At 56.4% G+C, this 26,773-nt stretch overlaps 1 protein-coding gene across 2 annotated transcripts; it reads right to left on the reverse strand.

Annotated features, from left to right (window-relative positions):
• Window positions 1–4,052: 4,052 nt before the first annotated feature.
• Cep131 (centrosomal protein 131) lies at window positions 4,053–25,788 on the reverse strand. 2 transcript variants are annotated; one of them, XM_057775453.1, is made up of 26 exons: window positions 25,625–25,788; window positions 23,878–24,071; window positions 21,910–22,004; window positions 17,245–17,359; window positions 16,882–17,003; window positions 16,059–16,172; window positions 15,377–15,523; window positions 13,604–13,721; window positions 13,043–13,159; window positions 12,762–12,921; window positions 12,302–12,375; window positions 11,655–11,837; window positions 11,220–11,396; window positions 10,603–10,728; window positions 10,352–10,477; window positions 10,072–10,188; window positions 8,526–8,628; window positions 7,800–8,001; window positions 6,994–7,101; window positions 6,810–6,906; window positions 6,625–6,699; window positions 5,932–6,074; window positions 5,652–5,829; window positions 5,414–5,577; window positions 4,839–4,899; window positions 4,053–4,763 (listed from the first exon to the last, which is right to left on the reverse strand). In XM_057775453.1, the coding sequence occupies exons 2-26, from the start codon at window positions 24,052–24,054 to the stop codon at window positions 4,689–4,691; spliced, it is 3,174 nt and encodes a 1,057-aa protein (XP_057631436.1). In that variant the 5' UTR covers window positions 24,055–24,071; window positions 25,625–25,788; the 3' UTR covers window positions 4,053–4,688. The 2 variants fall into 2 exon arrangements, with proteins under 2 accessions (XP_057631436.1, XP_057631435.1); XM_057775452.1 differs by having other exon boundaries at window positions 12,302–12,396.
• Between the last annotated feature and the right edge of the window lie 985 nt (window positions 25,789–26,773).

Raw genomic sequence — 26,773 nt, forward strand, 5'->3', positions numbered from 1 at the left:
GCCCAGGAGCACCAGGCACTCCAGTGACAGGACATCAATTCCTGGTCTAGCTACCTCCGTACAAGGGACATGTCTCATGGCAGACAGGCATTCCTTCCTGAGTCCTCGCTGACCACACGTCCTTAACTCTCAAGGGAGGATTTGACCCATGGAGCTGAGTACCAACCTGTCCCCCATCCCTGCAACCAGTTTCAGGTCTGTCGGTCACTACCACCTCACCCCTTCCCCAGGCCACACAGCAGTTGGGACGCTCACGCCCAGGGCCATATCAGGAGACTGGAGATGGCTGCTCACCTATTACTGCCCCATCAGGGCAGGGCAGACAAGGACTGCTCACCCCGATGAAGATGGCTTTAGCCGTGGGCACATCCTCAGATGAGGACACAGAGTTGCTGCCCTCAGACATGAAATACCATAGTACCGTGCCTCAACCTGACCCTGCCCAATGGAGAAGGTCCCTATCCCTGGACCCAGGCTCAGTGCCACCCACCAGGTTGCCCTGTAGCGGGTAGGAGGTTGGCGCCAGGTGACCAGAGCCTTTAGTTACTTCAAGTGCCCTGAGTATATGCAGACATTCCAGGCCTCTGGAGAGCATCACCCAAAAGACCTTCTAGACCCTGGACAGGGACAAGGGTATTTGATTGGGTGGAAGGAGATCAGGTAACCGTGGTGACAGAGCCCAGGGTCTGCCCAGGCAGCTGCCACGCCTGCCCCCTTTTATGCCTGTCTGTCCCTTACTACTAACCTGACGGTCTGGAGGGGGTGAGCCAAGCAGCTTCAAGGTGAAGGCCTTGCCTGGATGGAGTCTCACAGCAGCTAACGGACAGGAGAAAGAATCTCAGGGATACAGAATGGTGCAGGTTTTCCCTAGCCTGGTTTCTGAGCAGAGGAAGTTGGCTTTGCAGGCCTGGGAAGGTCTGTTGGGGCAGAGCCAGCCTGGGAATCTCCGTGGCTGCCAAGATCTGGCTCATGTTGCAATGCCTTCATGCCCAGCCACTGGCCACAAACCTAAGGGGCTGTTAGGGACCTACTTGGAGCATATGAAGCAGCCATGAGCAAAAAGTCCCCAGGGTGCCCTACCTAGCTGTGGCCCATCCCTGCCTGCCTGGTCCAGTAAATGCCATTATCTCAACTTGCAAGGTTTAAAATAAAGGCAGCTGGGGCTGGGGAGATGGCTCAATGGTTAGGAGCACGGGCTGCTCTTTCAGAGGACCTGGGTTCAATTCCAGCAGCTCACAGCTGTCTGTAGCTCTAGTTCTAAGGGGTTCAACACTCCATACAGCCACACAGGCAGGCAAAACCACCAGTTTTTCGAAACAGGGTTTCTCTGAAGCTTTGAAACCTGTCCTGGAACTAGCTCTTATAGACCAGGCTGGCCTCAAACTCAGAGATCCACCTGCCTCTGCCTCACAAGTGCTGGGATTAAAGGCGTGCACCACCACCACCACCAGGCTAAGATATATATGTTTTAAAAGTCAGCTGACTGTGGGATCTACTCAAGCTCTCAGCTGTTCCATGCCTCAGTTTCCCTACTGAGAAGTTGGGGGTGATTTCAGGGCACCTTTTCAAAAGGGTCTGGTATAGTGGCTTTGGTAGGGTAGGTGCCAACAAAGTGCAGTCTCAGAGGCCAAGCGGAGTGTGCAGCCAGGTAGTTGGCTTCTGGATTCTTAGGCGTGGCAAGACCCTGGCATCCAGTCTTTGGGCCTCTAATCCACTCACACTCGGCCCCACAGTGGGCTCTGTCTCGTGGCAGGAACACCACCTCTAGGTTGACAGTCCCTAGACAGGAGCCTGTCCACTCTGGCTGTCCAGAAGCAGCATATACGGCAGGGGCGAAGGGCACACTGGCTCTGCTCATGGGGATTGAGTGCTAGCATTAAAGAAAGGCATGTACCACCACCACCTGGCAAGTAAAACTCCAGGACAGTCTGGGCTACACGGTGAGAGCTGCCTCAGAAAACAAAACAGCAAAACAGGCAGATGAAAAGCAGGACAAAAAGCAGAAGAGCACACTGGACCCGGAATCACCAAACTATAGCCAAACTGGGTTTGCATATTATCTACAGCTGCCTTTGCCCGATGATTAACTACAGGTCCCAGAACGTCAGACACCACACTAACATGAAACACAGAGAGTGGTCAGCTCAGGGAACGAGACTTCCAGGGATCCAGAGACGGGGCTCACAGCTGTTCAAATGTGTGTACACTTACAAACCGGGCTTCAAAGCCTAAAGCAAAAGCAGAGTAGCTGAGAGGAATACGGTAGGTGAGAGCTTCTCTCCTCAGAACTGACAGAGTGAGGAGCTGGAATCGGGAAGGGCCACAGATGACTCAATGCAGTGAATTAACCGGGCCTTGGGGACACAGGGTGTAAGAATCGCACTATGATCCAAAACTGTAGCATATTCTTTTTCTTTTTGTATGTATCTCTGTGTGTGTGGTATGGATGCTTGTAAACGTGTTCACACACATGTACGTGCAAGTGTGGTCGCACATACAAGCATGGGGCACAACGCTGATGGGGTTTTCCCTGGTCACTCCCTGCGCTCTTCTCTGATGCAGGATTTCTTAACTGAAACCAGAGCCCTCAATACGGCTCGTCCTGCCAGCCACCTTTCCGAACGCTAATCACAAGCTCTGTGCCCAGCCCATAGCTCTGGTTTAACACCCCTCCTCCCAGCAAATGTGTGTGTACACACGCGTGCGTGTAGCAGTGTACATGTGAAGGTTCTCCCATCTTTCCATGGTGTGCTGGCTAGTTTATATCATGTGACGTAAGCTAGAGTCATTGGGAAGGAGGGAGCCTCAGCTGAGAAAACACCTCCACAAGATCAGGCTGGAGGCGAGCCTGCAGGGCATTTTCTTAATTAGTGATCGACAGGAGAGGATCCAGCCCATTGTGGGTGGCGCCGCCCCTGGGCTCCTCGAGAAAGCTGGCTGAGCAAGAAGCCATGGGAGTGGGTCGGCAAGCAGAACCCCTCCGTGGTCCCTGCTTCAGTTCCAGCCTCCAGGTCCCTGCCCTGTCTGAGTTCCTGTCCTGACGTCTTTTGAGGACGGTGTGGGAGTGGAGGCTGAATCAACTCCTACCTGCCCACACTGTTTTTGGTCACGGTGTTTCGGCGGCAATAGTCAGTCCGACTGAGACATTTGGGCTTGGGGGTTGAACTCAGGTTGGCAGGCTTCTGTGACAAGCCTTTTATCTGTTAAGCCATCTCGCCAACCAAACCAGAACCACACGCAAGTCAGAATCAGGCTGCAGCCTCTGAGGCATCCTGAGGCTGGCCTCCGCTTCCCCCTGTACCCAGGTCCTCAAGTACTACCTGTTCCCTGAACTCACATCTGCCTCCAGGTTGTGGGCACAGCCTCACCCTGGTCCTGCCTCTCCCTTCTGGTCTGAACCCCTGAGCTGAGGGCCCTGGAGCCCACATACTGAGCTACAAGGAGACGGGGTGTGGGGATATGATACCACACCATACACGATCTTGTAACCTGCCTTCTCTGAGGAGCCCAGGCACAGAGCAGGCCAGGGGCTCGGTCAGCAGGTGGCCCTTCGTAGAGCAGCCGTGGACTAGTCAGGTCCACACAGGTAGTAGTTTCTAGGAAATAGCGGAGTGGACTGGTAGCCAGCAGGAGCTACACCCCACAGGGCCTTCCAGGGCTCTGGCCCAGGGCCATGCCTGTTTGGGAAGATGTTAATGCAGTGAGGCCTGCTCAGAAGACCCTGGCCACGCCAAGGCTCTAGGACTCTGCCTCCCGTGTGTGGGCCGAAGTCTTCCCAACCGTGTGGGCAGGCCACCTAGGTTGGGAAGGAACAACAGCCCACCAAGCAAGGTAAAGGGTACTGAGAAGTTCTGGGGTCCCAACACCCTCATGGGTGGCTCACAACTGTCTGTAACTCCAGTTCAAGGGGGTCCTATGCTTTCTTCTAGTCTCTGCAGGTATCAGGCACACCGGTAGGACACAGACATACATGGAGGTAAATCACACACATGTAAACTTTTTAAATGAATAAATAAATATTAAAAAAGAAGCTGCCAGACAGTGGTGGTGCATGCCTTTAATCCCAGCACTCAGGAGGCAGAGGCAGGTGGATCTCTGTGAGTTCAAGGCCAGCCTGGTCTACAAGAGCTAGTTCCAGGACAGGCTCCAAAGCTACAGAGAAACCCTGTCTCAAAAACCAAACAAAACAACAGCTGAGGTTTCTGGACTGGGCTAGAGACACAGCACCTTCCAGGTGAATCAGCTACACTCTGGAGAGGTCACGGGGCGGGGGGAGGAGGACACATGGCCACTGCCTGCTGGGGTCTGGCGCTGAGAGCAGAGAGGCTGGCTGCAGGCCACTTTCCTGCCAGCTTGGACAGGTGGGACAGGGAGAGGCGAGAGTCAGAACTAGACCTATGGCCATGAAAGGGGGCTCTTTGGGGTCTCCAGCTCCTTAACCCCCCAAACCCAACCCAGTAGAAAAAGACAAACAGGTGACACGCAACATTAAAAAAAAAAAAACCTAAAAAACTAACTTATTTTACTATAAAACAGCTGCAGGACGCTGACAGTGGCGTCCTGAGCTCCGGAGTTCCATGGCGGGGGGCCTCTCACGCCAGCTGCTCTTCTACCCTTAGCCCTGGACACCAGCTGCAGGGCTGGCTGAGCGTCTGCCTCAGGTCTGGGTTTCCATCCCAAGGGTGATGTCATTTAGCACTCAAGGACGGCCGACTGTGTTGCTCCAGCAGCTCCTCGAGGTGGTCCGCCCGCTTCACAGCAGCCTGTGACACAGTCCAGTCAGGCCCTGGATGCACCCACCCCAGGCTAGACCACCACAGACCCATGGAGGGACCCACCTCATGCTGCTTCCGGAGACTGTTCACGGCCTCCTCCTTCCTGGCGAGAGCTATCTTCACCCTGTGATGATGTGCAGTCCCAGGTCGGCCTGGGGGCTGTCTCCTACCGCTTGGTCTTAGCCCTGCTGACCCTGACCTGAGTAACCGGCCCTGGGCCACTATCTCCAGGAGAACCAATGCTAAAGTGGCCCTCGAAGGGGGCTGGGCATGGCACAGACCAAGACAGATGAGAAGTCACCTCATGGCTTTGCCTTACTCTCTGTTGGTCACACAGGCAGGCAGCCTCAGAAGGACTGAGAGTCTGGGTGCTCCAGCCAAGACCCTGGCCACCTCCCTGGAGAGGTACATGTGGGCCCTTGTGGGCCCTGAAGTGACACTCAAAGTTCCAGAACTAAGGGACACTCCGGGGGGGGGGGGGACACCCAGCGTTCCTGCGCACGAAGCTGGAAGCCACGTGAGCTCATGCTCATGGGCTATGTCTACGTTATGCGGGAGAGAGTGTCAGGACTTCAGGACTTCCTAAGATGCGTGACTGCTCCCCGTGCCCCTCCCTACCTGAAGTCCTGACCACCCACCTCTGATGAACCTCATCTAGCTCCATCTGCTGGTGGGCCCGCAGCTCAGCAAGCTCCGCTCTCAGCCTCTGGTTCTCCTCCTGGGAGGCTGTCAGCTGGTCTGTGAACTCCTGCCGGACCACCTGGGCCAGGCTGGCCCGTTCACTGCACATCTGTGTGTTCACCTGGGCGGCAGGGGAGGCTGTGAGGGGGCTGCAGGGACGGACGGCTCATGGAGAAGGGGCCTGAGGCTACTCACCGCCCGCATGTCTTCCAGCTCCTTCTCCTTCTGCCGCACTAGGGACTGCAGGCGCTCCTTCTCCCCTTCGGCCTCCCCAAGGCGCCCCTTCAGCTCCGTGCACCGCTCCTGGAGTCTCCGCTCGGACTGTTCCAGCTCGGAGAGCTCCACTTCATACTTGTCCCGCACACGCTTCACACTGGCAGGCGGAGGCAGGTGGCGGTATGAGGATGAACTGCAGCTCCCACCGTCCAGCTCCAGCCTTCCCCATCGGCGGAACCAAAGGCAGGAGGCAGCTCACCGGCTCTCGGCGGCCCGCTCACTCTCCTCCTTGGCCAGCGTCATGTCAGCCTCCAGCCGGTGGATGACCAGCTCGATCTCCTGGTCTCGGCCTTTTCGGATCTCTTCCTTCAGCTCCCGCTCCCTGGTCAGCAGCCACGCTTCCTGCAGGACACACAGCGGTGGGAGAATCTGCCACCAGGACAGAGGCAGGACAGCCTCGCGGGCTCCAGGGAATGGTTCCTGCTTTGAGCCACAGGGAAATACACACATAGGTCAGGGGTGAAGGACTCCAGGCTGCCTAGACCCTCAGAGGGCAGCGTCGTGTCTTCAGGGCCTCCTGGGAGCAGAGGCATGGGATAGCCTTGGCTAAGGAGGCCACCCCTGTAACAGGCTGTCCCTCTCTCAGATAACTGGAGTCCGAGACAACTACTACTGCCTGCTAGACATGCTGAGCCAAGATGGCAAACCTGCCCTGTGGCCAAGAGGCACAGGGTCTGAAGGGCACAGGTGGGGTGACTCCTGGAGAGAGGGACATGTCCTCTCAGGTCCCATTTCCTCCTGTTCTGCTTCTAACCTTCCGGGATCCCTGTAGACAGCGGGCAGCATGGCACAGCTGGGGATGAACCACCATGCCCCCCAAGCAGTTAGGAGTGACCCCCAGAAGCCAGCGCCCAGAGGGCCCTGAAGAGCAGCCCACCCTGGCTGGTCCTACCTCCTTCTTGGTGCAGTTGGCCATCCATGCCTGTCTCTCAGCTTCCAGCTGGTCCTTCAGGGCTTTCAGCTCCATCTGGAGAGGACAGGCTGTCAGCTGCCTGAGGGCCACTCCAGGGCCCCGTTCACCCTGTTGAGGGGTCAGGCAGAAGAGACCCGTCCTCCACTGGAGGCCAGCTTGCCAACCTGGTGCCTCTGCTCTTGCTCCTCCCGGCTCCTCTCAAACTCGGTTCTCAGGGCTCGCGTCAGCGTGGCGCTGCTCTCCTCCAGCTCTGCCCGCTGCCTGCAGGCCCGCGAGTCAGGGAATAACGGGCCACTGTAAGAGGGGTTGGGCAGGCCAGGGGCGGCTGCGAGAAGCCCGCAGTAGTACCTGGCTGCCTGCTGGCCCAGTCGCTCCCTCTCTTCCGCCACCTCGTTGTAGAGCCGCCGCCGCTGCTGCTCCAGGGCCCGATGCTCCCGCTCCAGGTGCTGCTCGAGCCTGCAGGACAGTGACGATGCTTGCACCCACGGTGGGTGGCCACGGGAGTCAGCGTCAGTCACATCAGCTCCCAGGGACCCTCTGCAGTTGGGGGGCTGCAGCCCCCTTCAGCTGCAGTCCCATTCAAGGCTGTGAAAAGGCCTCAGCCGGTGGCTCGCTGGGTCCACACACTGGCCTCGCTCTGCTTAGCTCCACTCTCAGAGGAGAGCCAGGGACCAACCAGAGAACCTGGCTCTTGATCCGAGCAAGCCCCTGCCATGGCTGGTACCCTTGTCCTTCCCGAAAGTGGGAGAGCACAGGTCAGTCAGACGTGTTTCGAGGGCCAGTAGGTCACGTGGGAGGAGCCAGGCTGGAGGCACAGACAGTGGAGGAGGGGTCGTATACTGCTCACTGGTCCCTTGGCCACCAAGGCCAAGCTGGACATCACAGCCTGGTCACACCTTAGGGGGTGAACCCTCGGGCTGAGGAAAGGAGGCAGCAGAGCAGCCTACCCGTCAACCACACGTCACCCACACGTCACTCTGGGCTCAGCTCAGCAAGTCCGGCTATCTGATTTGTAACCGCAATCTCATGTGACCCCACGAGGGGACCTCACAGCATTGGCCTGGCAGGTGGCCTGCATGGGTTCTACCCAGGCTGCTGCTGCCCGGGGGAAACCGGGGGCCGCCCTCAGACCACGGCCTCCAGTGCCCTCCTACCGCTGCTGGGCGCGCTCCCGCTCCTGCTTGCCCAGCGCCTCCTTCTCCCGCTCCAGATGCCCCCGCAGCTCTTCTGCCTGGCGCAGGTGGCGCTGTGCGGCCTGCTCATCGCGCTGCAGCAGCTCGGCCTCGTGCAGGCCCCTGAGCCTCCGCACCTCCTGCTTGTGCTTGGCAATGAGTTTCTGGATCTCGGGCTCCAGACCTGCAGAGGTGGAGGTTACACGGGAGACAGGGCTGCAAGGCCCTTCCGTCCAGCCACGGCTTCAAAGCATAGCAAGCTTGGTATAGTATAGAGAGAAGAGCCAGGGACTGCACCCCAGAAACCTAGCTCTAGGAGTGTCCTGAACACATTGGTACGCAGGCTCCCCAGCCCCTTTGTGTGTCTCCCCATGGCACGGTGCCTAGGATCCTGGTCAGGCCAGGTAGAGGGTGCTCCCTAAAACCACCTAAGAGTCCATAGTTTCTCCACATCCCGACTCTGTCAGCTTGAGGGGCCCTGGACCTTCTTCCCTATGGTTTTCTCTAATGTCTGCCGTGACCTACACGACTGCCTTGCTGTTCCCACACAAGCCCCACAAGGCAGAGGCCCCCTCAGGCTTCTGGAATGGAGTTCGTATCTACCTGCCACCGGCAGCCTTAGCCAGGGACAGCTCTGCTCGGTACCACAACACAGGGGACAGGAGTTACCATTCTCTCTGAAAAGTGAATGAGGAGTGAAGGCCCCACCTCTGACTGTGATTTCTTTGATCTTTTTCGTCTTCTCGTTGATCCACTTCTCACGGCGGATCTTCTCAGTGGCACTCATGAGCTCTTTGAGTTTCTTAATCTCCTGGGTAAAGAACACAGGAAGTCGGGATGCAGAGATGAGGGGGGGATCCCGAGCCCCGTTCCCTTGCCTTCTCCTGGGCCTGTGTTCTGCAAGCTCCTTCCTCTCCCCAGGTAGGGCGGATATAGCCAATGGCTTGGAGAGGTCCCATCCCCGAGAGGGATGCCACCTCGCCCTGGAGCTGAGACCTTACCGACAGGCAATGAAGGGGACACAGGGAGGAAAAGCCCCTCTGTCTGGGAGCTGCTGTGCCCTTCCTGCTGACAGACGCTAACCACAGGGACGCGGCATGCTTTCCTAAAGACACCGCCCACAGAAGCATTAAAGACAGCAAGGAGACTAAAGGCAAACATGATTACGACCTTGTTTTAGCTGCTCTCTCTCATCCCAAAATCTAAGCCTCGTATATTCACCCTGCAACCTCACTTAAGAACAAAATTCCTTGGCCCTTTCTTCAGCCCTGCACATTACACTCTCACGGTGTAACGCAGGAAGCTGTGGGCTCTTACAATCACCCACTGTGAAGAGAGTCCAGCTCCTCTTGCAGGAGCTCCGCTCACACCTGTAGGTCTTCCAAGCACCTCTATCAACTTCTGGGCCTAAGATCTACAAGCCTTCTAACAAACCCAGACTCTGATGGATACCGAAGCTCTTTTCTACAGGGAAGCCGAGGACCAAGGCAGAGAGGGAGTTCCTTGGGCTGCGTCGATGGCCTGGAGCAATGACTCCATTCCTGCCGCTGCCGACAGGACCCAGGACGGCCTGAGAGCTGCAGTCTCCAACCCTGGCTGCGGGCTAGGGATGCTGGGTCTCTTTAACAGAGCCAACCCACCCTCACTTGGGTCTGGGCTTCAGCCTACAGGGCCTTCAGGGATGCTGGGCCTATGCTCTAGGGAGAAGTGCAGCCAGGTGGCTGAGACAGACTTTTAACCAGCTTCTGCTGGCCAATCAGGTGGGAGCTGAGATGTCTGGTACTGCGAAGATGGGTGGGTTCTGTTACTCAGGACTTGACTGGAGCAGGCCAGGCTTGGACTCCTGTGAGAAGCAGGCCACTGTCCTGTGAGAAGGGCCAGGCGGGCCGTGCATGCTGACCCAGGATGTGGCAGCCCACACCTTAGGACCTGTCCCTGTTGAACTTGGATACAGTTCAAGAGGGAGAGAAAGAAAAAAAAAGCTGGCTATGGTGCCGTAGGCCTTTAATTGCAAACTCAGGAGGCAGAGGGAGGCGGATCTCTGTGAGCTCAAGGCCAGCCTGCTCTATAAAGTGAGTTCCAGGATGCCAGGACTATCACATAGAGAAACGCTGTCTGAACAAACAAACAAAATCTCAAGAAGAGGGGAACAGGAACAAAGGAACCGGCACTGGCAATTCTAACCTGAATCCTCAGGCTGTGATGCCGTGTGCCCGGAACCTGCTCACAGCCTGGCACCAGCCAGGGGGCTCACCAGTTCGTGCTGCTCCTGCATCTGGGCCACGCGCTCCCGACACCGCTGGTCCCCTTGCTTCAGCTCAGCCACCACCGCCTCGCACTTCTCGCTCAGAATCTTCTTGTCTTCGATCAGCTGTGATGGGGGTGGGGTGAGGCTCTTGATGCCACCCCAAGGCACCTCTAACAGGCCAGCTGGAGAACCACGCTGGGGCCCCAGCCACAGCGACCCTGCGGTCAGCATTACGCTCCAAACTCGGGACAGTGACACCCCACATGGCCTCCCAGAGCCGGGTCACCTGGTCGATGAAGGACAAGTGCCGTTGGATGGTGGCCTCGTAGTGCTCCTTCTGCTGCCGCAACTGCCGGCTCAGCTCCTTCTCTGTCTCCTTAACACGTCGGATGGTGAGGTCACGCTGCTGCTCCTGCAGGGGGTCACCAGACCATGTGGGGCATAGCCTCGGGGGTGACGATGGCTCAGACCTCTTCCGCGGGGTGCTGGCAGTCCCCAGCCCAGCCAGCACCCTAGGGTGACGGCTGACGGACTCACCAGAGCTCTCTGCAGTAGAACCATGGCCTGTTTCTTCTCCTCCATCTCCAGCTTCAGCCGCATCATGGATGTGCTCCCTTCAGACCCCAGTGCAGGGGGCCTTGGGCCCGCCTCCAGCACCAGGCCCTAAAGACACGACAAGCCTCAGGCAGGCCGCCCAGCAGCTACCACCCGTTTGATGCCCACCCTCCACAGAGAGTCACTATGTGTCACAGCTCCACCCGGCTGTGAGGGAACAACAGCTTCACAGGGCATCTGGTCAAGGGACAGTGGGTGACAAAGCCAACCCTGGGAACTGTACTTATTCCTCAGTGCAGAGGGAGGCCGCAGCCTTGACACTACCACAAGTCACCAGATAGGAGCGATCTGTCCACCCCTGACCTTTCTGCCCCCACGGAAACAAGACCACTTATCGTTGTCTCTGGTGTTCGCTCGGGAAAGACAGCCCCAGGAGACCAGAGCCCAGGATGTCAGGACCACCCACCTGGACAGGATAACCCCGTCTAGACAGGAGCCCCGAGAGGGACAAGAACTCAGCAGTGGGACTGCCTTCTGCATAAGGTCCTTGCAGGTGATCATGTCCCACTGGGTACCACCCAGCACTGGCGGCTGGCTACCTCCCGCTGGGACGCCGGCCGGTCCTGCCCCGACTTCTCCATCTCATCCAGGAAGCTCATGATGCTCTGGAGCTTGGCCTCCGAGAGCAGAGTCCCATCATCAGGTGGGCCCGGGGGTGCACTCAGTTTCCCAAATTTCTCCAGGTTGTCGGCTGTCAGGGAGTTGGTGTCATCTTCCTGCAGGTGGCCCAGCATTGGCGGCTGTTAGGGAAGCCCGAGGACCTGGGGTCCCTCGGGAACAGCGGGCAGTGAGGTGGGTCATTGTGTCTCAACCTCAAGGACCAGACAGGAAGGGAGAGCAGAGGTCAATAGGCCACACCTGGCCCTTGTTAGGGCCTTGACTAAAGCAGGGATATCGTGGCACCAGCCTTCCCCGACCCCTGTGGAGGCCTCTCAACCTATGCGGATGGTTGTCAGTGCCAAGGGCCTACTTGCCTCGTCAGTCCAGGCATATCTGTCTTTGTGATAGGTCTTGAGGCGGGGCAGCGGTTCGGGCTCCTCCTCCAGTAGCCTCAGTGTGTCTAGCAGCTCATCCAGGGTAGCTCTGGCCCTGGCCTTGCTCCTGGAAGTGCCCAGCGCTCCCAAGTCCTCTCTGGCTCCATCCTGGGATGGGATGTCCTATAGCAGAAAGGCAGGGAGGGAGACCAGCAAGGCTGGTGGAGACCAAGAGCCGCCCCACATACAAGGCCCACCCAGTGCGGAGGGGCAGGAACCTTTGTACCCATCCCCAGTGGTCAGCGCATCTATGTAGCATCTGATACAAATCAGGAGAAAGGCCCCGCCCAGTCTCACACTGAGCAGCCTGTAGCCTTACTCCCCTTTGATGGGAAGGGACACAGGAATCCTTCCCCAGCAATGTGAACTCCTAGCAGGATTCCAGAGCAATTCTGTGAGACCTCACCCCGGCGAGACCACCAGGCTGCTACCTGGCATCAAACATGCGCCCTCTGGGCACCCTTCCAGGACACAAGGAACCCCAAAACTGAAGAGAGGGCAGGAGGACGGCAGCTTAGGTCACCCAGGCGTGGACATTGCCCCAAAGCCAAAATCAGAGGGGAAAGGAAAGGGCACTGTGTCCAGACCTGTGGCTTGTCCTCTGGAGGCCGCTGGGGCTCTGGGGACGACTCAGAGACAGGAGGGCAGGGGTCTCCAGAGCCTGTGGGGCAGATGCTGGCGTCTGTAAAACCAAACACTGTCATCTCTCCCGGGGCCTACATATGGGGATCCCTGGGAAAGAGTCAGGTATAAGCTCAGAGACACCGAGGGGTCCCCCGGCCTTCCAGGGTACAAAGTTGAGGGGAACAGGCACAATCCCACAATGCCGGGCCTCAGCTGAGAGGCCTCACTGCCAGGATGATCTGTTGAGGCCTGGGCACTCTCCAGTCCAGCGCCACAAGTGACCCAGGCAGAAGCAGGCGGGGAGCAGGCCAAGATCCCACTTCTGCAGGGGAGAGTCACAAGCCTGGCCATAACATGAGGCCCGAAGCCCAGCAGAGTGCGCAGCTTCTCCCAGAATCGGGTAGACTGAGAACAACAACTCACGAGCATTGTTGGCCTTGGGGGCCTGGTGGGTGCCGCTGCCTGGCGTCAGCGGTGGCTCCTGGGTGGGTGGAGGCTGTCTTAGCACTCTGGTCTCGGGTCTGTCCTTAGGCAGCCTACGCTCAGCCTCGCTGGCCTTCTGGGCTCGTTTCTGCTGTAGTTCCTGTCAGAGTAGAGCCGCGTGACCCCTTACCCTATGCAGCCGCCTGCCCTGAGGCTCGGTGTTCCCCAGCACCGGTGCCACGCAGAATGGGCCGTGGGGTGCTACCTGGGGTATCCAGTACCTGAATGGCTGCCTGCCTGGCCCGGCGAGCCTTTTCCTCTCGGGCCTTCTTCCTTGCAGCCTCCTCCTGCCGGTGCATGTCCAGAAGGTTCCTGCTGCCCAGCCGTTGCCTCTGCCCCTGCCAGGGAAGCCGAAGCCATGAACTTTACAGAACTGGAAGATGACAGAGCCCTGGAACCAGCTGGGAAGTCTCCACAGGACCCTGAGAGTCATGGGAATCTGCAGAGTTCACTAGTGGAGAAGAAAGGAGAGCCTAGGACACTGGGCCTGCCACCTTGGCTCAACAGAGAGCCCCACCCTGAGATGCAGGGAGGCATAGCAGGGGTGACAGCTCTGTACCCCTCAGCCAGGAGCTTGCTCAGGGAGTCATCCTGCAGGAGCTGGTCTCCTGACACATCAACCCCAGCAGCAGCCTCAGGAACCAAGCAAGGCCCACAGAGGGGGTACGTGCCTGTGGGTAATCCCAGATCTGTCTTGACGACTCCAATGTGTGCTGTGAGACCCTGAGGACCCATGCCCAGCCCCTAGGTGAGCTTAGGCTGGCTTACACAATCACACTGACCTCTCGCTTGGACGCCAGCAGGTGTTCAAGGTTTGCTGCTCCTGTGCGGCGCCTCTGTACCTGGCGGCGGTACCAGCGTTGGATGGTGACCGCGGCCTGGTTTACCTGGTGGATAAACCTGTCCAAAGAACCAGAGTCAGGATCAGAAGGGGTCCCCAAATCCCCGTGCCCTAGAACAAGAACCTGTTAGTCAAGAGTCCATATGGAAATCAACACTGGAGGCTCACATAGTCCTTTCCCACCAGGCTAGGATGTGGAAGGCCAGCCCCTCTGGACTCCTCTCAAACCTAAACCCACCCTCCTGTGAAGCTGCCCGGCTGGCTTTGTGTTTATCATAGGAAAGGGAAAATGGCCAATGAGAGCTGACCACAGGGTGAACAGGGATGAATCCAGGCCACAGGATACTGCTCGGGAGTAATGGCAAGCACAGTGAGTCGTGCTAAGCACAGAAACCCTGGGGCCGCAGAGAGGCCAGAACATCAGAAAACAGGTCCGTGGCTGCTGAGGTCAGGGCGGACCAGGAGATACAAAGGGTGGGTGGGCTGAGGGGACTGAGGAAAGATGAAATAGTCTATTTCAGTGCTGTTTGTTTGTTTATTTTTTAAGGCAAGGTCGACGTAGCCCAGGCTGGCCTTGAACTGGCAGAAATCCTCCCCCTCTGCCTCCGGAGAGCCAGGATTAAAGGCGTGCGCCTCCACGCAGTGGCTTATTTGTTTTTTGAGATGGTCTCATGTATTCCACCTGGCCTCTAATTCACCATGTAGCCGAGGATGGTCTCGAACTCCCGATTCTCCTGCCTTTACCACCGAAACACTGGGAGTGCGAGCACGCACCACCACACACGCTTGTCAAGTGGGTACATCCTACAACTGAACCCCACGGGCTGGGAACAGAGCTCAGTGGTGTATCCCCTGCTGAGCACGGGCAAGCCTCTGGGTCCCACCCCAGAACTGGAAGAAAACTGATTAAACAAAAACCCGTCAACCCTGACAGAGGGCCAGGAGCAGATCCATTTACCACAGATGCCAGCAGAGGTCCAAGTGTTTTCGGCTGCCTGCAATGGCAGCCCTGGCTGTGGAACAAGGCCCAACCACAGAGGAACACCAAGATGGAGCTTTGGGGAGCCCACGGCACCCCCCATTGTCTACTCGCAGGACCCCTCCCCTATACTCAATCTTGAGTCACAGGCCAGGTAGGTGGTCTGGGTGGAGGTCCTGAGACCACCTAGGAGGCTCCAATGCAGCTATTCACCACTAAGGGGCCTGGCAGGGAGCCACCATGGTAGCTACAGACCTCTCCGCCTGTGCCCACCCCTGTAGCCCCAGAGGGCACTACCAAGGACAGCTCCAAAGGCAGGTGTTTTTGTTCTCCTCTGTCTTTTATCTTCTTTCTGCTAAATGTGTTTTTAATTACCAGTTCTACCGAGGTGTAATTACCATACTATAAAACCCTCCCGTTTGTGGCATACAATTCAATGCTCTTTACAGCAAATTTACAGGGTTGTGCATCCATCAGCACAATCCAATTCTAGAACATTCCCATCACCCTAAGAACAATCCCTGTGGTATCCTGGTTCCTGCCAAGTCCCAGACAACCACAGCCCCCCTCCCCACTACATAACCATCTTGTCTTTGCATTCATACACATGGAGTCTCAGCAAGTGTGGCCTTCCCATCCCTGTTGTCTAAAAACCATCAAGCGGAAACGCTGATCACTGGAATCATAGGTACCAAACAAACCCTTGCCCCTTGCCCAACCCTGTCCAGCAGTCACCTCTCAGCTTCCTCCTCCGTCACCTCCTTCTGCCTCAGCAGGCCGGTGGTGCCCCTGATGGAGTGATTGCCGCCAGAGAAGTTCTTCCGAGGCTTCCCAAAGTCGCTGCCCTCGCTGCCCTCACGGGCTGCAGCCTTGATGAGGTTGCTGACAGAAAGGGACAAAAAGGACCCTAGCTCTGTCCCCGGCTCCGGGCAGGATTCCTGAATCATCCCATGACTCCAAGACTGGAGGAGACCCACAGGCCATGGTGCCCAGAACAGCCTGTATCCCCCAGTCCCACTGACTGCCACCCCAGTAAATGTTAAAACAGCAAGAGGTTCTCCATATAGGTGTCCAGAGCCAGAGAGACTCAAGAACTCTGAGGATCACTGACTCTAAGTAAAGCCCTGGCAAGGGTACAGGGCTTCTCTGCTGCTCAGTTACCCCAAACTGTGGTCCCTTCTTGGTTCTGTGTGTGGGCAGGGGCTTCCTTCCAGGGCTCCACCCTGAGCAGAGGCCTGGCTTCCCCAGTCAGCCGCTTGTTCTCCCTAGGGAGCTGCTTTAGCCCAGAAGGGAACGGCACCGTCACTGAGAGCCAAGAGCCCTGTCACAGGCTAGTATCCCTGTGCTCACGCTGCGCATCCTACCTGGGGCCCAGCCCAGCCCACATGCTTCCTGCGTGCATGCAGGCAGGCCTTACTTGAGGGAGGGGGCTGTCTGGTTGGAGCTCTTGGGGGGTGACACCTTCTTCAACGAGCCATAGTGGTTATGCACCATGGTGGTGACACAGTTGCCCACGGCACCTTTGTTGCTCCTGCCGGGGAGACGGGGAGGGAGGACACGATCAGGCTTTGTCTGTAGCACATGCGGACAGAGAAACTCGGTGCGTACCGCGGCAATGATCAAGTACCCCCAGGACCCCATGGCCTGCACCCCAGTGGCCAAGCCTGTTTTGGGTTAGAAAAGCCCTTTCTTGGACCCAAAGGGGGGGGATGTGTCCCCTGACCCCCAAGGTCAAGGGACACACAACTGCTTTGTAGGTGGCCTAGCGTGTGCTTTCTCCGGTGGCTTCTCCTGTCTACCAGGGAGGCCACCACGCCAGGACCTGCCATCTTGGCTACTGCTCTCAGACATGCTTTGATCTGTCATGTCCCTGCTGGGCATGACCTCAAGAGTGACAAGCACAGCTCTGATACAGGCTCACCCTTCCTTGACAGGCAGGTTGGGAGCCCCGAGGTGACACAGGCCCACCTCCCCAAACCTGATGCAGCCTCCAAGTCAGGTACAGCTGGCCCTGAGGGAGCCTCCTAGACCTGAAATTTCTGGAAAGCTAGGTGACTCTGGCCTCTAGAAGGAAGGAAGAGGGGCATTCCCAAAGGTCCCTTCTGTGCGGGATACCACCTGAGAGCCCCTCCTCCACTCAGTCACTGACTTCCCCAGTCATCACCAAGTAGCTTGATCCAGCGACATAAAGGGCAGGAACGACAGAGCTCCCGGACCAGGAATGTCCCATGGAATGATACCTGTTGTTAACGGTGAAACTGGGAGCCAGGGTACACTCCTTCTTCCGTGGGCCCAAGGCAGAGTCAAGGGTGCTGGGACTCTGGTCATTGGCTGGCAAAGCAAAGCCCCTGGGCTGGTCATCCTGTGGACCACACAGACACTTCTCAGCCTGGGACACTGGGGACACAGCCCAATACCAACAGAGGGCCCTTAGCTGCAAAGCCCAAGGGACCAGTGTCGGGATCATAGCTCACCAAGCCCAAGACACACCCTCTCTGCAGCTGTTGCCCCTTTCTTTGCAGAGGCGGGAAGAGTGTGGAAGGAACCGCATGGTGATCCTGGCGAGAATACCAGGACTCACGGCTGCTGCAATCTTCCCTTACCAGGACATTCCATGAGGCTCCCTTCTCACTGGGTGCCTTGCTGAGACTGGCCACCCTCCTTCTTCCACTGGTACCACCCTCAAAGAGCATCAGGAAGTCACTGGGCTCTGCTGGCCTGTGTCAAAAGGGAGATCAGCACACAAAGTCATCCGTCAGAGACGCCAGGAAGGAAGACAGGCCCGCGTCTTACAGAAGGTAGGAGGGCATGGCTTCAGGACAGGAGTCTGGTCTCAAGGCCGGTTTACGAGCTGTTTCTTGGGGGCTGGAGAGTTGGCTCAGAGGCTAAGAGAACTTGCTGCTCTTGCACAGGACCGAGGTTTGGTTCCCAGCACCGACACAGAGGCTCACAACCCTTTGTAACTCCATTTCCAGAGAGTCTGACACCTTATTCTGGCCTCTGTGGACAGCAGGCACAAACGTGGGCACATGTACTCATATAAGTGAACATCATATACATAAGAAATGTTTCTTAGCTCCAATGGCAAGTTCAGGCTGTGCACAGGGCGGCACGCTGCAGCCATGCTTAGGCGAAGCACGGGAGCGCTATCGCCTCGAGCCTGGAAAGCGCGACACATAGGGAAGGGCCACACACAGGGGGCTACGCTGCAGCTGACTCTGGTTATAAGAACGTCCCAGGGACAGGATGCAGATTGTGGCTGGCAGAAGCTGGAAGACGCACACGGCCTTAGCAGACCTGGAATAATGAGCTCTCTCGACAGGACACTGAGACTAGAGTCTGGCTTAGTAGCAGAGCGTTTGCCTGGTGCCTGCATGGCTCTGGGTTCATCCCCAGCACCAACAAATTAGTGAGGTGCCCTCGAAAGGTGAGCTGTACGGCACAAAAGCTACATCTCGACAAAGTAGACAGGCAAAAAGCAGCAAAGGTGGCACCCCCAGCTCTAGGCTGCCATGTCCACACCCCCAGCTCTAGTCCGCCATGTCCACACCCCCAGCTCTAGGCCGCCATGTCCACACTCCCAGCTCTAGGCTGCCATGTCCACACTCTATAGGGTAAAGTGAGGGATGGCAGTCAGTTCCCAGAAGGCCCCTTGGCCGTGGCCTGTCTCTTCTCAGCCCAGACATACCCCTGCCAAGACCGCCACACTGACGGACTGTTACAGACATCACACAGCACCCCTGACAAAGACCGAGGTATGGTATTGGCATCACCAGCCATGTTTCCAGGCCACAGAAGGTGGTACCACAAAATCCACTTCCCTGTGGAGAGGGGTGGACTCACTCTGCATGAACACACAAGGCAGGGAGGTAACAGGGGAGGGACAACTTGTCCTGATCACAAACAGTAGAGGACACTAGACACAGTGCAGTGCTGACATCCAGCAAGGCTGCTGGGCACAGAATCAGCCCTGAAGCCCATCATACTCAGGTGAAGAAGACCCAGCATACAACAGCAACGACGTAAGACCTTAGACCATCTAGTAAGAAAGATGTAGACTCTCATGAACACTTGGGCTGGTGGAAGATGGATCAGAGGGGACACAGGAGTGGAAACAAGCAAGGCTCTTCTCTACTTAATAAGCATGGGTACAGAGGACAGGAGAAAGAATGGGGCCGGCACAGTTAGACACAAAGGGCAGGGGATAAGACATGGGGCCCTCCAGAGGCCACGGCACTACGGAGGCTGAACACTATGGTCTGAATCCGAAATGTCCCTCGTGCATTCAGTCCCCAGCTTGTGGGTCAGCAGGCCCAGCCTTTCTCACATACTCTCACCAGGCAGACCCACTTCCTAAAGGTCACACTTCCGTTCAGCATGCTCCTCCTCACCTCTTGTCGGCCACGGCCCACGAAGTTGCCATCCCAAGCCCCCACTGTCTGGTGACAGCCGTGCGGCACACAAGGAACACAGAGAATGGGTACAAAAGAGGGGGGCTGTTCTGTGGTGAACGGAGCCATGCTGGCCTTGGGAACCGGTGTGGGAACATTTGGATTTGGGGCTGTAGGCAAGAGAAGCCCTAGGATGTTTCCAGCCGCCCCAAAATGCTGATGGAGATAGCAACAGTAAAGACAGCTCCAGGGGCTTCAAATGGAAACAAGGACCTTGTGTCAAACGGCGGCTATCTGTGTTACACTGTAGCGACAGAAATGGCTACATTTTGCCCCAGTCCTGAAATCTTAGGTGAGGCTCAATTCAAAAGCAACAGACTAATGCATTTGGCCAGAGAAATTTCATGACAGCATAGCTGAGACTTTTAGTCAGATTTACATTGAAAACTAAGGGGGGAGAAAGGCCTGCAGAAGAGTCTCAGGGATGCCCTGCCCCAGACAACCGGCTAGGGAGGCATTTTTCTGCATTTGGCTGCTGAGGCCCTATGAAATCCAGATACACCTGGAGCTGGCAGAACTTGGCGCTGGCTGCATGGTGTCGGTATTATAGCATGCAGAATGCAAGAGTCACAACGGTCAAGGAGGCTGTGTGTAGTGAGGGTGCATGCGGCACTTGAGCCAGCTACGTATGAGGACGTCATGGTGAAGACTAGGTTGCAGTGTGGACCCAGAATGTGTGTCTGGGAACCAAGCCTTTTGATGACCAACTGAATACACTATGAGCCCCCAATGCCAGATATGGCTGTAAGACTTGCTGTCTGCCCTGCTGGGTTGCGGTTTGCACTGCTGTGACTGTTTCTTGCTGTGCACTTCCATTTTGGAATAGGGATTTTTTTTTAAAAGATTATTTATTATGTATACAATGTTCTGTCTGCATCTGTGCCTGTCCACCAGGAGAGGGCACCAGATTTCATTATAAATGGCTGTGAGCCACCATGTGGTTGCTGGGTTTTGAACTCAGGACCTTGGGAAGAGCAGCCAGTGCTCTTAACCTCTCAGCCATCTCTCCAGGCCTGGAATAAGAATCTTACTTTGTGCTCTCACGTTGGGAACCTAAGAGGATCAGGAGAGACCGTGGTTTAAGTGATGTACTTGGCTGTCACGCCGATGAGGGGTGGAGCTGTGCTAGGGTTTGTCGTCAGCCTGACAAAATCTACAATCACCTGGGAAACGGGCCTGTGAGCCTGACCGTGTGAGATTATCTGTGATCCATTAATGTGAGGGAGGGAGACAGGCCCACTCCTCCTTCCCAATGTGGGTAGCACTGCTCTGTGACTGGGATCCTGAACTACACACGTGGAGAAGGGGCACGCGTTGCAGAGGTGATGTGACCAGCTGCTTCAGGCTACACTGCAGTGATGGACTGGACCCCTGCACTGTGAGCCAAAATGAGCATTTTTGTCTCTCAATGGCTTGTGTCAGGGTATTTTAAGAACCAACAGGAAAGAAACGAAGCCAGACATTCAACTGCTCACACAACCAGGCCTGCTCTCCACCAGCCTGAGAAGGGCAGGTATGTCCGCAAAGGGTTTCCTGGATGTCATTTATTGAACATAACCACAGACCACACACATGCACATGTACACAGACAGACGCAACCACACACACACGCAGGCAGACACGCACGCGCACACACTACATGCACTGAGCCCATTACTAACACCAAGCAGCTGCACATTCATAACTCTACCCACACCACGCAAACACACCACAAACTATGAATGCTCACGCCACACACGAAGCATACTCTACAAACCCACATGCCACAGACATGTGCATGTATGCATCCCGCGTCTGGCGCTGTCGTGCGTGCCCACCCGACACCCTCAGTAGATCCTGTGCTTTCAGCCACCGGCAATCCGGCAGAGTGGACATCCCGAGTATGGCACACTATGGCACACTGTACCAGCAACAGTCCCAGCCTACTCTCTGCTACGTCCTGGCCCCCGAGGTTGCTGCCTGGTAGACACTGTGGTATTGAGGATGCCTGCATCTGCTGTTCCCGCGGGAGGGCTCATCTCTGTTGGCTCAGAACCTATGAGCATATGATTGAGTCTCACTGAGTCTCTCACTGCTTGGGAACAGTTCATGCACGAGGGCCTTGCTGAACCCTCTCAGCTCAGTAGCACTGGCCACTGCTGGCTCTCTGATGGCCTTCTCAGCACTGAGGTTCCAAGACAGCTACACTGGTTGAAAACAGGCACAGGGTCCGACGGAAGGTTCAGAAATCTTCCAAGGCCGGGCGGTGGTGGCGCACGCCTTTAATCCCAGCACTCGGGAGGCAGAGGCAGGCGGATCTCTGAGAGTTCGAGGCCAGCCTGGTCTACAAGAGCTAGTGCCAGGACAGGCTCCAAAGCTACAGAGAAACCCTGCCTCGAAAAACTAAAAAAAAAAAAAAAAAAAAAAAAAGAAATCTTCCAATACTGATGCCTCCTATTAACAGTGGGTTCTGACATCCAAAGGCCAAGAGAGGCTACGGATGAAAGATGTGGAGATAAAGACCCACAAGCAACCTCACTTGCATTACCAACCTCACCAAGTTCTCTCGAGAAGGTAGGACAGAGAAGAGGTGGAGGAGCAGGCGGGACCAACCCAGAGGACCCAGGATCTAACATCCAGCACAGACGTAGCAGAAGAGGAGGAATGCTCTTAGCTGCCCCCAACCCTCCTAGCTCAAGAGAACAGAGAGGGTCACCAAGGCCAAGCAGTGTGAAGGTCACCAGACCCCACTGCCCAGCAGAGACCATGGCCGATAGAGCTAGAGGAAGAAGAGGGGTAACTGGCGGTTGTGGGTGACCCGGAGTCGCGATAGATTACCTGGGGGAGCCGGTCCATGACTGGTTGACCTGTGTGGTGCTATTAGATCTTCGAAGATTGTTGATAGCCCGAGAGCCCCCAGGCCCCATGGCTTCCTGTAGAAGGGAAAAAAGAGTCTAATTAGTAGAGAAGACCTTAGACACTTGTCAGGATGCTCAACCAGACCAAGCCTTAGAGAAATCACTGGGGAACAAAAGAAAGCTCTGGGTTCTAAACCAGCTGTGAGTCTCTGAAGGTGGACATGGTCACAGGACAGGATGGGCAGTAAGCAGTGTGAGGCCCAGCGATCAGTGGGTGTGTGACGCTGGGCCCCAGCCTCTGAGAGCCTGGGTATATTGTACAAAGTAGGAAGCCCTTCGCCCCTGCAGCGGGGAGGGCCCAGGAAGAAGCACAGGGCCCGACTAGGATCTGTGCGCTGTGCGCCTCTGCTGTCATCAGCGGTACGCTTAGCGTTCTCAAGAGGTGGAAAAGCTGCATTGCAGGGACAGGGAGAGAAAGAAAGCACAGCGGAGCATGCGCCGTCTGCAGGCCAGGAGCGGCTATGGGACCCTAGCAGCAGGCTCACCTCTCCCTTCTCTGGCCCTCTGCACTTTAAACAGCAGCACGTCTGACCGACCCTATTGTTTCTCCCCCTGGTTTTCTTTTCTTTTTTTCTTTTTTTTTTTTAATTTTTATTTATTATGTATATAGGTTTCTTCCTTCATGTATCCTGCAGTACAGAAGAGGACACCAGATCTTATTACAGATGGTTGTGAGCCACCATGTGGTTGCTGGGAATTGAACTCAGGACCTCTGGAAGAGCAGCCAGTGCTCTGTTCCTCTGAGCCATCTCTCCAGTTACCTCCCCCTGGTTTTCTAAGACAGGGATTCTCTGTGTAGCCCTGGCTGTCCTGGAACTCGCTCTGTAGACCAGGCTGTCCTGGAACTCACTCTGTAGACCAGGCTGGCTTTGAACTCACAGAGATCCGCCTGCCTCTGCCTCCCAAGTGCTGGGATTAAAGGTGTGTGCCACCACTGCCTGGCCTGACCTACTACTGTTAATAATATGGAATTGCTGAATATATCAACACACAGCATCAGCACCACAGCAGCTGGTTCAGGGATGCCCCCCCCCCCCTTTCTTTTCCATTTTCCTGATGGCAGGTTTATATTCTTCACACCAAGGAAAGAGGTGAGGATGGGCCTTGTGCTCACTGAAGGTTATCAAAGTGTACGTTAGATAAATAAGGTCATGGGCTACAAACCTGAAATGCCTACTGACTGACTTGACACCTCAGGTCCCTGCTCCACTTCAGGAACCTGTCCAAACCAAAGGTCCTCTACTGAATGGCTCTCCCTATCCCAGAACTCAGCCTGAGCAATGTAGGCCTACCCCACCTGACACAGGGAAGGTTCTTTCAGGAAGTTGGGGGAGGTGAGCCTTTTATCTAGGAAGGAAGCTCAGACTATCAACCAGCCCTTCACCCTCAGCAAGGACCTCTTTCTCAGGCAGAGTCACAGACTGGAGCCAGCATCCAGGCCACGCCCAGGCTCCTCCCTGTTCTAGAAGTTCAGCCCTGGCCCCCAAAGGACTTGGCCTGGCTAGAAGGCCTAGCAGACAGCAGCTTTGGGTGGCAGGAGTCCAGCTTGGCCACTCATGGTCACCTTATGGAACTCTGAGTGGCACCCCGACCCATGCCCCACAGGAACAGGCTGGTAGGAAAGGTAGCTGTCCCCAAAGCCCCATTCCTGCCCATCTGTCACCCTCCCAGTGGTCCACCCCTCAGAGAACCTAAAGGCGGAAGAGTAGGAAAGGCAGAACCCGACGATGACAGAGGCTGAGGATGAGGGTCTGCCCCAGGGCAGCTCGCTAGGCCTGTGCGGGCCAGTCCTCCCTGTCCACAGGATGACCATGGATATGACACAGATGCTCTTGTGAGGAACCAGAGACCAGATGCCACCCCAAAAGGGCCTGGCTCCCACACTCACCAATGCCCTTTTCCTTGGCTCACTGCCCGTGACCACGGACACGGATCGGACGATAGACTTGGTAGCAGAGGCACTGCTGGGCCGCTGGGACACGGGTGGAGGGAGCCCAACCAGACTCAAGTCCATATCTTCTGGGCTGCCTTCGGGGGGAGCACTAATGGTCCGTGAACCTTTCATGGTGGACCAGGCTGGCCCTGAGAGAGAAACGAAGAGACACAATCAGACATCACCATAGGGGCCAGGGATGTGGCTTAGGCTAATCTCCAGCGTGGTGTAGATCCAGGTTTGGTGGTAAATGCATGTAATACTGGTGCTCAGAGGTGGGGGAAGGAGGACCAGAAATTCAAGACGATTCTCAGATATATAGTAAATTCAATTCAAAGCTAGCCTGGGCTACATAAGACCTTGTCTAAAAACAATGGGGATGGGGCTTAGAGACGCAATCTGGTGTGTGCCTGCTGCTCTTCTAGAGGGACACAACCAAACATGCATTTTAAAATATGGCAATTATACCTTCATATTCATATTTTTTTAACCTAAAAGATAGCCCCTGTTCCTATTTTACAACCTCCTAATTCATTAAACCAGGTAACTCCAGGACCAGAGGATCTGACACCTACACTATATATAGTCCTGCCTGGTCCTGCCATGCCTACCCCTCATGGGTGTTCTGTGGTCTCTGGTATCTTCCACACGACATCTCTGATCCAGCCATTGGGTCCTTGCCTTGCACAAGTCAAGCAGCCCTAGCTGGGCCAGGGCTCAACCCCACATCAGTCATTGGCATTCTCCTGAACTGCGCCCAGCTCCCTTCACGCCCTAGGGGAAACAGCTTCTCAAGACAGCAGAATAAATCTGAGCACCTGCCATGTCCAGATCTGACCCTGTCCTATGCACCCACTCCCCAAACCTAGGTAGTGCATTCCAACACACCTCTGTACCTGCAATCCCCCTGCCTCTACACTGCCCATCGGGTTTCCTTCTACCAGACTTTGCTCTGTAGGACATCCTTGAAAGGGCAGGGATCGGGTGGTCTCAGCCCCTGGCATGTGGGGCACACTGAAGTGGTGAGTTCTCAGGTGAGAAATAGGGACACGGAGTACATGCTAAGTGATTGGACCCTTGCAGAGCCCAAGGGTCAAGAGCATACACTCACTATGGTTCAAAACGATGCTGCCTTGGGCCCGACATCCTGGTGTGTGTGGCGCGGGGCAGTGTCCCTACTCTGAGGCTGTCCTGCCATCAATCTGGCCAGCATCCTCAGTTACACATTTCTGGTTGTGTGGGTGAAACCTAACACCTTCCCCTTCTTGGCACTGGTCACAGCCGGGTGGACTCTGGCTGGCTCCTGGGCTGGTGGACATGGCTTTCCCAACCCCTCGTGCAGCCAGTGAGGTTCCGGGCGGTAAACATAGCCTCTCCCTGGAAACCGCCAAGCCAGATTAAGGGGAGGCTGTGGAGGCCAACCTCACCCTGCACAAAACCGTGCCGCAAGCCCGCAGGACCCAGAGGGGCAGGAGCCTGCTCCCAGGCCCTCGGGGGGCAGCTGACTCCCGAGCAGGGCCCTTGAGCAGTCCAGTGCTGCGCTCCTCCGCAGGCAACCCGCATCTCCCAGGCCTCTCGGGGTTTGAGGCAGGAGTTGCGGGCCGCCCGAATGGACCCCACGACGATCTCCGGGGGAGAGGGGTACTGCGCACAAGCCATCCTCGCTGCAGGGCCCGATCCCTCACCGCGCGATGCCCCTCACCTGCGCGGGCCCGGCCTGGGGCGCAGGGCTCGTGGGCTCGGACTGGCGGGTACGACTGCAGAGCCACCCGGGGCCCCACGGGGCTGGCCTCGGCCGTGGGTGACAAAGAGGCGTCCGCAAGGGCGAGTGGCGGCGGCTAGCAACCAGCCTGGCGCCTCCTCCGCTGTCCGTCACGCCGGCCCGCCTTTACAACGCGCGCCGCTCGGGGATTGGCTCTCCGGGAGCCCTCGGCTTGTCCGGCAGCTCATTGGGCCGCTAGGCTGTCCTGTAAGTTCCGGCGTGGGAGGAGCAGCCGAAAGCTAAGGTGGAGAGGAAGCTGGAGGAGGGGCGGGGCTTCGCGGGGGCGGAGCCTGCGGGCTCCTGCACCTCCAGAGGCTGGGGTTCTAGAAAGCCAGGCTTCCCGCTTCACCCTGTGTCCTCTCCTGGGCCTCCCTGGACCACGAGGTGGTGTCTGTTTTCGCCTCTTCCCATTCTTTCCTAACTGCTTTCAAAAATGCTTGCCGAGTCTCCAGTGGTCCACTCGCTGCAGGTGTGCAGTTATGGGCTCTCCTCCCTTTGCCCAAAGTTCTCAGGACACCGAAGCTCAGCTGCCTAGTTCAACAGAAGTTAGTTAAATAACAAGTTTATAAATTCAAATGCTTAAAAAATTATCCGTATATAGTTATTGATTTGTGTGTGCGCGCGCGTGTGTGTTTGGGATGGTGACCCAGGGGCTTGCACATGCTGAAGAAGGGCTCTGCCACTGGCCTCAGCCAAGTTTGCTTTAAGAAAGGTCGCGGGGTGGTAGTGCACGCCTTTAATTCCTGCACTTGGTAGGCGGATCTCTGAGTTTGAGGCCAGCCCGGTCCTCAGAGAGAGTTCCAGGACAACCAGGATTACACAGAGAAACCCTGTTTTGAAAAGAAAGAGAGAGAGAGAGAGAGAGAGAGAGTCTCATGTAGCTCAGCGTGGGTTCAAACTCACCACGTAGCTGAGAATGATGCTGAACATCTCCCAAGTCTGGAATTACAGGCAAAGTGCCACCACACCTGGCCTTTGCGTTCTTTCTTCTTCCTCCAACTCCTTGTAAGATTTATTATGTAGCCAGGCGGTGGTAGCAGCGAATGCCTTTAATCCTAGCACTCGGGAGACAGAGCGATAGAGTCTGAG

This window comes from Chionomys nivalis, chromosome 7 (genome assembly GCF_950005125.1).
Source record: "Chionomys nivalis chromosome 7, mChiNiv1.1, whole genome shotgun sequence".
NCBI lineage: Eukaryota > Metazoa > Chordata > Mammalia > Rodentia > Cricetidae > Chionomys > Chionomys nivalis.